The 11,761-nt window shown below is 49.1% G+C and overlaps 1 protein-coding gene across 1 annotated transcript in view; it reads left to right on the top strand.

Moving 5' to 3' along the window:
• Positions 1–11,761, top strand: part of CGN (cingulin) — a 28,867-nt gene extending 17,106 nt beyond the window's left edge. Inside the window, exons 11-21 of the mRNA XM_011973535.1 lie at positions 2,211–2,420; positions 2,748–2,954; positions 3,323–3,580; positions 5,162–5,332; positions 7,046–7,207; positions 8,108–8,197; positions 8,669–8,752; positions 8,849–8,967; positions 9,310–9,418; positions 9,794–9,957; positions 10,272–11,761. Of these exons, the coding sequence (XP_011828925.1) occupies positions 2,211–2,420; positions 2,748–2,954; positions 3,323–3,580; positions 5,162–5,332; positions 7,046–7,207; positions 8,108–8,197; positions 8,669–8,752; positions 8,849–8,967; positions 9,310–9,418; positions 9,794–9,957; positions 10,272–10,413 (1,716 nt within the window). The 3' untranslated portion in view covers positions 10,414–11,761. The remainder of the gene's footprint in view (positions 1–2,210; positions 2,421–2,747; positions 2,955–3,322; positions 3,581–5,161; positions 5,333–7,045; positions 7,208–8,107; positions 8,198–8,668; positions 8,753–8,848; positions 8,968–9,309; positions 9,419–9,793; positions 9,958–10,271) is intronic.

The raw sequence follows: 11,761 nt of genomic DNA, 5'->3' as shown, positions 1-11,761 counted from the left end.
AAAAAAAAAAAAAAAATTAGCTCAGTGTGCTGGTACATGCCTGTAGTTCAAGCTACTCAGGAGGCTGAGGCAGGAGGACTGCCTCAGCCCAGAATTCAAGGCTGCAGTGAGCTGTGATCACACCATTGCACCCCAGCCTAGGTGACAGAACAAGACTCTGTCTTTCTAATTAAAAAAAAAGTTCAGTATAATTTTTTTCATCAGTGTGGACGGAAACAAAGTTACAAAATGAAAAGTAAAAGCCTCTTCATTTCTCATATTCACATCTTAAAGGTAACTTTCTTTCTTTTTTTTTTTTTTTTTTGAGATGGAGTCTCACTCTGTCACTCAGGCTGGAGTGTAGTGGCCTGATCTTGGCTCACTGCAAGCTCCGCCTTCCGGGTTCACGCCATTCTCCTGCCTCAGCCTCCCAAGTAGCTGGGACTACAGGCACCTGCCACCATGCCCAGCTAATTTTTTTGTATTTTTAGTAGAGACAGTGGGGCTTCACCGGGTTAGCCAAGATGGTCTCGATCTCCCGACCTTGTGATCCACCCACCTCGGCCTCCCAAATTGCTGGGATTACAAGCGTGAGCCATGGAGCCTAGTTTTTTTTTTTTTTTTTTTTTTTTTTTGAGTCTCACTGTGTCACCCAGGCTGGAGTGCAGTGGTGCGATCTCGGCTCACTGCAAACTCCGCCTCCCGGGCTCACGCCATTCTCTTGCCTCAGCCTCCCGAGTAGCTGGGACTACAGGCACCCACCACCACGCCCGGCTAATTTTGTTTTGTATTTTTGGTAAAGACGGGGTTTCACTGTGTTAGCCAGGTTGGTCTTGATCTCCTGACCTCGTGATATGCCCACCTCAGCCTCCCAAAGTGCTGGGATTACAGGCGTGAGCCACTGCCCCCGGCCTCATACTGTATTTTTTTAAACAACCAGTTGCACTAGTCATACCTTCATGTACTCTCCCTTCACTTTTGTTTTTTTTAAATGGAGTTATATTTTACATGCTGTAAAAGTCATCTTTGTACAATCCAATGGTTTCTTTTTTTTTTTTTTGAGACGGAGTCTCACTGTGCCACCCAGGCTGGAGTACAGTGGTACAGTCTCGGCTTACTGCAACCTCCGCCTTCTGGGTTCAAGCCATTCTCCTGCCTCAGCTTCCCAAGCAGCTGGGATTACAGGCACACACCACCACGCCTGGCTAATTTTTGTATTTTTAGTAGAGACAGGGTTTTGCCATGTTGGCCAGGCTGGTTTTGAACTCCTGACCTCAGGTGATCCACCTGCCTCGGCCTCCCAAACTGCTGGGATTACAGGCATGAGCCACTGGTGCCTGGCACCCAGTGGTTTTTATTATATTAACAAAGTTGTACAACCATCATCCCCCCACCCAATGGCAACCACTAATCTACTTTTTGACTCTGGATTCACCTATTCTGGATATTTCATATAATTGAATCCTATAATATATGGCCTTAAGTGTCTGGCTTCTTTCACCTAGCATAGTGTTTTCGAGGTTTGTCCATGTGGTAGCAAGTATGAGTACTTCATTCCTTTTTTTTTTGAGATGGAGTCTCACTCTGTCGCCCAGGCTGGAGTGCAGTGGTGTGATCTCCGCTCACTGCAAGCTCTGCTGCCTCCCAGGTTCACACCATTCTCCTGCCTTAGCCTCCCTAGAAACTGGGACTACAGGCGCCCGCCACCACGCCTGGCTAATTTTTTTGTATTTTCAGTAGAGACGGGGTTTCACTGTGTTCACCAGGATGGTCTCAATCTCCTGACCTCGTGATCCACCCGCCTCGGCCTTCCAAAGTGTTGGGATTACAGGCGTGAGCCACCGCGCCTGGCCAAGTACTTTATTCCTTTTTATGGCTGAATAATATTCCACTCTGTGGGTGTACCATGTTTAGTCCAGTCATCAATTCATGGACATCTGGGTTGTTTATACATTTGGGCTATAATGAATAATGCTACTATGAACATTCACGTATGTATAAGTTTTTGTGTGAACACACATTTTCAGTTTTCTTGGGTTACCTAAGAGTGGAATTGCTGGTGATATAAGTGGTAAATCTGTGTTTAACTTTTTGAGAAACTGCCGAACTACTTTCTGAAGTGGCCACATCATTTTTCATTCCTTCTGGCAGTGTGTGAGAGTTTCAGCTTCTCCACATTCAGGTATCTTAGTCTGGCTCTAGGTGCCCCAACACCTCCCCTTTCCTTCCAGGAGCTGCTCCAGACACAGGAGGAGCTTAAGGAACTGCAGGCAGAACGGCAGAGCCAGGAGGTGGCTGGGAGACACCGGGACCGGGAGTTGGAGAAGCAGCTGGCAGTCCTGAGGGTTGAGGCTGATCGAGGTCGGGAGCTGGAAGAACAGAACCTCCAGCTACAAAAGACCCTCCAGCAACTGCGACAGGACTGTGAAGAGGCTTCCAAGGCAAGGGGAGTGGGCACAGGGCTTAGGAGGTGGAGGCTGAGGGTGTCTGGAGGGCTGAGGAGCCAGAGGGTGTGGAAAGTTACCTGTCATGGGTATGTACTGACCAGTTCCTGGGTCCTAGGTGTGTGGTTCAAAGAAGCCAGGATTTGGCAGGGGGAGGACACCTGTATCTCTGTAGGGGTGGGATTTTCAGGGAAGCGTCTGGCTGGTGGCAGCTCCTTTCTTTAAGCCTCATTCTTATGGGCGGTCTTTGGGACGGCTTTCCTGGGTTTGGTCAATGGCCCCAAGCACTGGGGTCTGAGCTGCCACCCCCTGAACCGTCCTTAGGCTAAGATGGTGGCCGAGGCAGAGGCAGCAGTGCTGGGGCAGCGGCGGGCCGCGGTGGAGACAACGCTTCGGGAGACCCAGGAGGAAAATGACGAATTCCGCCGGCGCATCCTGGGTTTGGAGCAGCAGCTGAAGGAGACTCGAGGTCTGGTGGATGGTGGGGAAGCGGTGGAGGCACGACTACGGGACAAGCTGCAGCGGCTGGAGGTCAGTGCTTCTGCCCTCCCAGCCCTCTCTGCTCAGCCCTGGTGAAATACTCCTATGCTAAACAGCCATCAGTTTCACTTTGTTCTTAGTGTGCATCTGTTTCGCCTCCCCAAACCCTCTGTTAACCTTGGGTCTATTTCCTGGAGTATACTTTGGCGCCAGTGTTCCAGTCTTTGCACTGGTATTTTTGTCTCTTATCTCTCACCCTTTGCTTGCTCTATGCATCCTGATTTCTTTGCTAGGAGCCTGTTTTCATTGCGCACCATTTTCATAAATACCTCCTTTCTCCCGTCCAGCTACCCACCTCCAAATAACTTGAACCCAAGTTTTGCCTTTTTTCAGTCCAACCCTGCTTCCCTACCTCCCAGGCAGAGAAACAGCAACTGGAGGCGGCCCTGAATGCGTCCCAGGAAGAGGAAGGGAGTCTGGCAGCAGCCAAGCGGGCACTGGAGGCACGCCTCGAGGAGGCTCAGCGGGGGCTGGCCCGCCTGGGGCAAGAGCAGCAGACACTGAACCGGGCCCTGGAGGAGGAAGGGAAGCAGCGGGAGGTGCTCCGTCGAGGCAAGGCTGAGCTGGAGGAGCAGAAGCATTTGCTGGATAGGACTGTGGATCGACTGAACAAGGAGGTGGGGCATGGGGTATTCTGGGCCTTTAGGAAGAGGCCTAGCTCATCCAGAAGCTGGCCTGAGGGGACAGGGGGTTAGGGGAGAGGGGTTAGTCAGAATGTGTGACGTTTATGGCCAGGTGCGGTGACTCACGCCTGTAATTCCAGCTCTTTGAGAGGCTGAGGTAGGCAGATACCTGAGGTCAGGAGTTTGAGACCAGCCTGGCCAACACAGCAAAACTCTGTCTCTAATAAAAATATAAAAAATTAGCCAGGCGTGGTGGCTCGTGCCTGTAGTCCCAGCTACTCAGGAGGCTGATGCAGGAGAATCACTTCAGCCTGGAAGGCAGAGGTTGCAGTGAGCTGAGATCATGCCACTGCACTCCAGCCTGGGTGACAGAGCAAGACTCTGTCTTAAGAACAACAAAAAAGAATGTGTGATGTTTGCTTTCCTCAAGTACATTGTTAGGAAGACCAAGACCAAATCTTCTGGAAGGGGCATCCTTCCTACCTCCCCTCCATGTTTTTGCTCTTTCCCTCACATCCCATTCCTTTATGGTCTTCATTCTTGGAGAGCATCTCCTGGGATTCTCCCTTAGGAGTCTACAAAACCTATATACAAGAATCATCACTGGCCAGCTTGGGCAACATAGTAAGACTCTGTCTCTACTTAAAAAAACAAAAAAAAAAATTAGCCAGGTGTGGTGGCTTGTGCCTCAGTTTCTCTATAGATGAGGAACTGAGACCCAGAGAAGATAAGTAACTTGCCTATGGTTGCTAATTAGTGGTAGAGCCAGGATTTGAACCCAGACATCTGTATTCCCAGCTACTCGGGAGGCTGAGGTAGAAGGATTGCTTCAGCTCAGGAGGTTGAGGCTGCAGTGAGCTGTGTGTGACTGCCCCACTGCAATACAGCAAGAGCCTGTCAAACAAAAAAAATCTTCATTGGTAGAATTTTAAATTTCGGTGAGGGGAAGAAGAAAAGAAAGAAAAAAGAAAAGGAAATAAATTGCTTTTGCTGCTAAGGTTCTCCTCCCAATCTTTTTGTAAAACAAGAACAAACAAGTAATATATTACATCAATTCTAAAGTGCGCATTTTATCATTTGTCAATAAAAAATGCACATTTTATCATTTCTGAAATAGAGTTGTGTCTTATAACTTATGGTATGTTATAGTTCAATTGGCAGATTTTTCTTAGTTGTACGTCTTATAATCATTGGCACCTTGGGTTTGCTGAAATGGTCATTTAAGGCTTACTTTGTATCAGGCACTGTTGTAAGTACAGAACTTCACATAATTAACTAACGTAATTCTCACAACACCTTGTGATATAGCTACTATTCTTATCCCATTTTACAGTTGGGAAACGGAAACCCAGAGAGATAAGTAGCTTACGTATGGTCACTAGTAAGTGGTAGAGCCAGGATTTGAACCCAGACATCTGTATATAACTATTAGCTATACTAGGAACCTAGGTCCAGGAAAGAGCAAGAGAAGGCTACCTTGTCAGGAAGGAGACCCTTGGGGGAGAGTCTTGGGAGTCTGGGCCTGGAGAGGGACATTTATATACAGTGCTGAAGACCCTTTTCTCTGTGTTTCAGTTGGAGAAGATCGGGGAGGACTCTAAGCAAGCCCTGCAGCAGCTCCAGGCCCAGCTGGAGGATTATAAGGAAAAGGCCCGGCGGGAGGTGGCAGATGCCCAGCGCCAGGCCAAGGATTGGGCGAGTGAGGCTGAGAAGACCTCTGGGGGACTGAGCCGGCTTCAGGATGAGGTAGAAGCCTAATATCCTTGGGTTTGAAGGTCCTTGCTTCTTTTTTTTTTTTTTTTTGAGACAGAGTCTCGTTCTGTCGCCCAGGCTGGAGTGCAGTGGCGCAATCTCGGCTCACTGCAAGCTCCAACTCCTGGGTTCACACCATTCTCCTGCCTCAGCCTCCAGAGTAGCTGGGACTACAGGTGCCCGCCACCACACCTGGCTACTTTTTTGTATTTTTAGTAGAGACAGGGTTTCACTGTGTTAGCCAGGATGGTTTCGATCTCCTGACCTTGTGATCTGCCTGCCTTGGCTTCCCAAAGGGCTGGGATTACAGGTGTGAGCCACTGTGCCCGGCCCCATCCTTGCCTCTTAACTGAACCTGTGACCAAGGGTCCCTGGGGCCCAGGTTTAGGTCTAATGACTTGCAGCATGGAGGAATATATTGTCTGTAGAGCAGTGATTTTCTTTTTTTTTTTTTTTTTTTTGAGACGGAGTCTCGCTCTGTCGCCCAGCCTGTAGTGCAGTGGCGCCATCTCGGCTCACTGCAAGCTCCGTCTCCCGGGTTCACACCATTCTCCTGCCTCAGCCTCCCGAGTGGCTGGGACTACAGGCGCCCGCCACCTCGCCCGGCTAGTTTTTTGTGTGTTTTTTTAGTAGAGATGGGGTTTCACCGTGTTTGCCAGGTGGATCTTCTGACCTCGTGATCCGCCTGTCTCGGCCTCCCAAAGTGCTGGGATTACAGGCTTGAGCCACCACGCCCGGCCTAGAGCAGTGATTTTCAAATTCTGTGTCTTAGAGCCACCTGGGGAGATTTTTAAAAATCTCCACACCCAAGCTGTATTCCATACCACTTCAGTCATCATCTCTGGGGATGGGATCCAGGATCAGTATTTTAAAAAACTCCTCAGGTGATTCCAAGTTGTGTAGAGACTTTAAAAATAATAAAGAAGCTGGGGACGGTGGCTCACGCCTGTAATCCCAGCACTTTGGGAGGCTGAGGTGGGCAGATCATGAGGTCAGGTGTTTGAGACCAGCCTGGCCAACATGGTGAAACCCCATCTCTACTAAAAATACAAAAATTAGCCGAGCGTGGTGGGCGCCTGTAATCCCAGCTACTCAGGAGGCTGAGGCAGGAGAATTGCTTGAACCTGGGAGGTGGAGGTTGCAGTGAGCCGAGATCGTGCCATCGCACTCCAGCCTGGGCGACAGAGTGAGATTCCATGTCTCAAAAAAAAAAACAAAAACAGAAACAATAAAGAAAATGAATGAGGGCAGGTGCAGTGGCTCACGCCTGTAATCCCAGCACTTTGGGAGGCTGAGGCAGGCGGATCACAAGGTCAGGAAATCAAGACCATCTTGGCTAACACGGTAAAACCCTGTCTCTACTAAAAATACAAAACATTAGCCAAGCGTGGTGGCACATGCCTGTAGTCCCAGCTACTTGGGAGGCTGAGGCAGGAGAATCGCTTGAACCTGGGAGGTGGAAATTGCAGTAAGCCGAGATCGCGCCACTGTACTCCAGCCTGGGTGACAGAATGAGACTCCATCTAAAAAATGAAAAAGAAAAGAAAATGGATGAAAAGTCAGTCTGCTTTTTATTGTCACCATGCCACTGGTAATTCTAAAGAGTGACAGTGATGAAATGTTTCTGCCCACTGGGCTGGACTGCTCCTGCCCTTCAACCTTCACCTTTTTACTACACTGAGCTGTGGCATTTTTACCCCTGCTTAGATCCAGAGGCTGCGGCAGGCCCTGCAGGCATCCCAGGCTGAGCGGGACACAGCCCGGCTGGACAAAGAGCTACTGGCCCAGCGACTGCAGGGGCTGGAGCAAGAGGCAGAGAACAAGAAGCGCTCCCAGGACGACAGGGCCCGGCAGCTGAAGGGCCTCGAGGTGAAGGCACTGGGGTGTGACCTGTGGAAAAGGGGTGGGACTTCCAAGCCTCTTTCTCTACTAGCGGTCAAAACCGACAGCCCACAGTTGATGAGTTTTGTTCGGCTGCAGTATTTTAAACAACTTTGAATCAATTGCCAATGTTTAGAAATTTATAGATGTCACCTAAAAATTTGGATTTCTAGTTTGTTTTGTATTTGGCAGATATGGTAATACTGAGTGTCTTGTCCTGAGTCTGCATGGCAACAGTTGGCTGGAGCTGAGCAGTGGGTTTCCCCTTTAGAGTGAACAGTATTCTTCAGTTTGCTATATTTGATAATAATAACAGCAGCAGCAAATATATTGTGCTGTGTGATAGGCAGTTAAGACTTAATCCTCAGAATAACTCTGTGGGGTAGGTAGTCTTGTTTTCTCCATTTTACAGGTGAGGGAAACTGAGACACAGAGAGATGAACTTGTCCATGGTCTAGGAAGCAGTAAATCTGATTTTCAGACTGGACAGTCTGGTCCCATGTATATACTCTTAGCCTCTACATGGTACTGCCTCCAGTGCCTCAGTTTCTGAGTCTCTTCATCTCAGCCTTGGCCCAGGTACTTGGGTTTCTCTCTGTTTTCCCATTAGAGAAATAGGGTTTTCCAATGAAGAGTAGATTCTGGGGTTTGCCTGTCTGTCAAAGGGCGGTGACCAGAGCATGGCCCCGACCTGCCTGTGATGCCACATCTGGTCAGCAGAGGGCGCTGGCTCCATGGTGGCTCTGGGCCCCGGCAAGTACCAAAAGGTTACGGGGATGTGCAAGAGAGAAAAGTCTGTTAATGCTGGAGTTTGAGAGGCTCCTGGTCTGAGTTTGGCATTCTGGTGTCCAGCATTTGGGACAGAATTAACTTGTTCTTCTGTCATAGGAAAAAGTCTCACGGCTGGAAGCAGAGTTAGATGAGGAGAAGAACACTGTGGAGCTGCTAACAGACCGGGTGAATCGTGGCCGGGACCAGGTAACCCCCTCCTTATCCCTCATCTCTGTTTACCCCTGACTACATCACCTCTTGGTTCTCTCAAAAACAACTCTACCCTCCCATCTTTCATCATCTGGCTGCCGAATCTGTGCATGGCTGGGTCTGTTTCAGGGTCTCGTCTGCTTTGGGAAAGGTTGACCAGTTTCCTTGGGTGGAAAGAAGCCAATAATTTGTGTGGAGGAAGGGATCCTGGTGGCCTGGGCTACTCTCTGACCTGAATTGGGGCTTCTTTATTTTACAAGGGATACTAGTTCCTGGTGGGACGAAGGAGGCCCTGTTTACATTCTCTGGCTCCTCCCATTTGAATATGCTGTGATTTTTTTAGTTGCCTGGGAATTTTTGGATTCAGGGTTCAGAGACCATCCTCCCATGACTCAGCCTCACTTGGTTCAGCTTGCTGGTTCATCCTTAGCCCTCCCCAAGTCTCGTCCTCTCACCCATCCCCACTAGGTAGATCAGCTGAGGACAGAGCTCCTGCAGGAGAGGTCTGCTCGGCAAGACCTGGAGTGTGACAAAATCTCCTTGGAGAGACAGGTGAGTGGGGAGGGGAAGGTTCTTAGGGATGGACCCCAGGAGGTGGGTAAAGTGGCCAGTGGAGTGCTAACTGTGGAGGCTTCCTATCTCTCTCAGAACAAAGACCTGAAGACCCGGTTGGCCAGCTCAGAAGGCTTCCAGAAGCCCAGTGCCAGCCTCTCTCAGCTTGAGTCCCAGAATCAGTTGTTGCAGGAGCGGCTACAGGCTGAAGAGAGGTGACATAAGCCTATCCTTCCTCCCTCCCTCCCTCCCTCCTTTTCTTCCTCCCTCCTTCTTGGCTTTTCTCTTCTATGGCTCCCTCCATCTCCCACCTCAGATGTGGCCAACCTGGCCTGATCTTTAGCGAACCTTTCCTCCTGGTAGAGAGCAAAGAGAGTTGCAAAAATTCTGAAATGTGAATGACCGCATTCTCCCTTGTTCTTTGAATCTGCCCTGGATCCTGCCCAGTCTAACGGTGGGGCTCATGACTGAGAGAAGTCCTTGGGGACAGTAGGGGGCCAAGTTAGGATTCCCTTAGAAACGGGGTCACTCATAGACATTCTTCTATCTCACCTTAGGGAGAAGACAGTTCTGCAGTCTACCAATCGAAAACTGGAGCGGAAAGTTAAAGAGCTATCCATCCAGATTGAAGACGAGCGGCAGCATGTCAATGACCAGAAAGACCAGGTGAGGACATGGCACCCTGGGGCCAAGCAACCCGGGGCAAGTATATATTATATGTTTTCCTGAAAGCCAAGGGAGGCCCTTATCCCCCATAGGTCTTCCAAACATAGACTTTCCTTGTATAAGGACAGAGATTAGATGGAAAGGACTAGACTAGAGAAGTCGTAGTAAGCATATATATTGAGTCCTTATGATGTGCTAGGTTCTGTAAGTATTACACATGTGTTAATCCCTAAGACAACCCTGTGAGGTTAAGGAACTTGCCCAAGGCCACATTTTTCCAGCGGCAATTATCCCTTGTCAAGATTGTTAAGGGGGAGGGTCCCAGGCCATGGTAGTAGATGCTATTTCAATGTGTGGACTTGGTATCCTGCCCAGCTAAGCCTGAGGGTGAAGGCTTTGAAGCGTCAGGTGGATGAAGCAGAAGAGGAAATTGAGCGACTGGATGGCCTGAGGAAGAAGGCCCAGCGCGAGCTGGAGGAGCAGCATGAGGTCAATGAACAGCTCCAGGCCCGGATCAAGTCTCTGGAGAAGGACTCCTGGTATGGGCTGCCCTTTTGCCCTTGCTCCATAGGGACACTAGAGCAGGGAGGGAATGGTCTCTCCTGTGCTGGATAAGGAGGAGAATCTCTAAGATGGGACTGTAGTCACTTGTTTCTGGTCGGAAGCTAGTATATTTATTTCTTAGTATCTCAGTGACTATTCTGTACCTCATCTCCCCAAATCTGATTAGTTGGGGATTTTGTGAGTAAACTTTAGGCCTTAGAAGAATTGGGATTTCTTTTGCACAAAAAGGGTGGCTGTCTCAATATTTCTTTTTTCCCCTCCCTAACCATTATTATTCTCTCTGAGTCAGGCGCAAAGCTTCCCGCTCAGCTGCTGAGTCAGCTCTCAAACATGAAGGGCTGAGCTCAGATGAGGAATTCGACAGTGTCTACGATCCCTCATCCATTGCATCACTGCTTACGGAGAGCAACCTACAGACCAGCTCCTGTTAGCTCGTGGTCCTCAAGGGCCCAGCAACCAGGCTCAAGGCCTATCCCAGCAAGTGCTGCTCTGCTCTGCCCACCCTGGATTGCACATTCCTATGGGTGACCCAATTATTCAGACCTAAGAAAGGGAGGGGTCTGAATGATGGTGATTAAAAAAAAACACATCAGCAATAAGCTGATAGATGGACTTTCCACTGTAGAAGTGGATATTTCAAGCCAACTGAGCCCTTTCTTCAAGTGCCGACACCTCCCTCATCTCTCTCTTAGTGGAAGGATGGTCAGCATTAGGCTGATGGGGACTGAGCAGGATAGGAAGGGATAGAAATTGCCATGTGTACAAAGCTTTATTTTTTAGCCCTTAACCCTAAGGCTCAGGGAAATACCCTATGTTAATGTGCTCCCTGGATTCCTGCAACTCATTTTCCTTCCACTCTAGAGCAGGGTGAGGGGAATGTTATGGGTAACGGACATGCAGGCATGGCTTTACCCATTTCTTTGCACAAGTATGGGGCCCATGTGGTAGTCCCCATATCCTTCCAGTTCCTGTATTTTTGTCTTCTTCCTTTCCCCTCTTCGCCATTCCTACCTTGCATTTTTCCTCTCAGTGCCTTAGCCAGGGTAAGGAGATAAGGATGCTCTTCTTGCCTTTTATATCTGCACATTCATACCTCTCCAAAGACCAGCTTTTCCCCAGCCAGGGCCCTCAGCCTTCCCTGCTGCCCCAGTGATTGATTGAGAGAGCTATTGGGGGTTTCTCTGCCAATGAGCCGCTGGGAGAGGGACTTTGGTAGGGTCATGATAAAGTGGCAGGGGTCTGGTCCTGCTCAGGGTTTCCATCCTTCCTCCTCTCCCTCCTCTGTGACTGTGGATATGGTTATAAGGTGGTTGCACCTGGGAGCCCTGACAACTGTCTGCAGAAGTTCCAAAAGTAAAGGTGTCAGTCCCTGTTGCCTTCCTTGGGGCTTCTCTGACCAGATGTACCCAACTTCGATAAAAGAACCAAGGGACCCTCATTTTCTGAGGTGCTTGGCCCTGATTCAGGGCTTTGCAAGGGGTTAGAAGCTGACTGTAAAAGTGGGAAGAGACAACGGAAGACATTTATTTCTCCTTTGGATTTTGGGGAGAACCAAGTCCTGGTAGGGAATAGGTAAGGGGATGATTCACGTCTCATATTCCCTAAGCAGGTTGTATAGGGAGCCGGTGGGAGGAGGAAGGCTGTTTTCACGAATGACTTGTAATGTCGTGATTAAAAAAAAATCCTATATTCTTCTGCAAATTGGACATTCTTTTCCAATCCAGTCCAGCCTTGGTTTTATCTTAAATTAAATATTAAAATTATACATTTATATTGAAA

Source organism: Mandrillus leucophaeus, unplaced genomic scaffold (assembly GCF_000951045.1).
Source record: "Mandrillus leucophaeus isolate KB7577 unplaced genomic scaffold, Mleu.le_1.0 Scaffold139, whole genome shotgun sequence".
Classification (NCBI taxonomy): Eukaryota; Metazoa; Chordata; class Mammalia; order Primates; family Cercopithecidae; genus Mandrillus; species Mandrillus leucophaeus.
The sequence above is the reverse complement of the archived record's forward strand: the minus strand, read 5'-3'. Positions and strand labels throughout refer to the sequence as shown.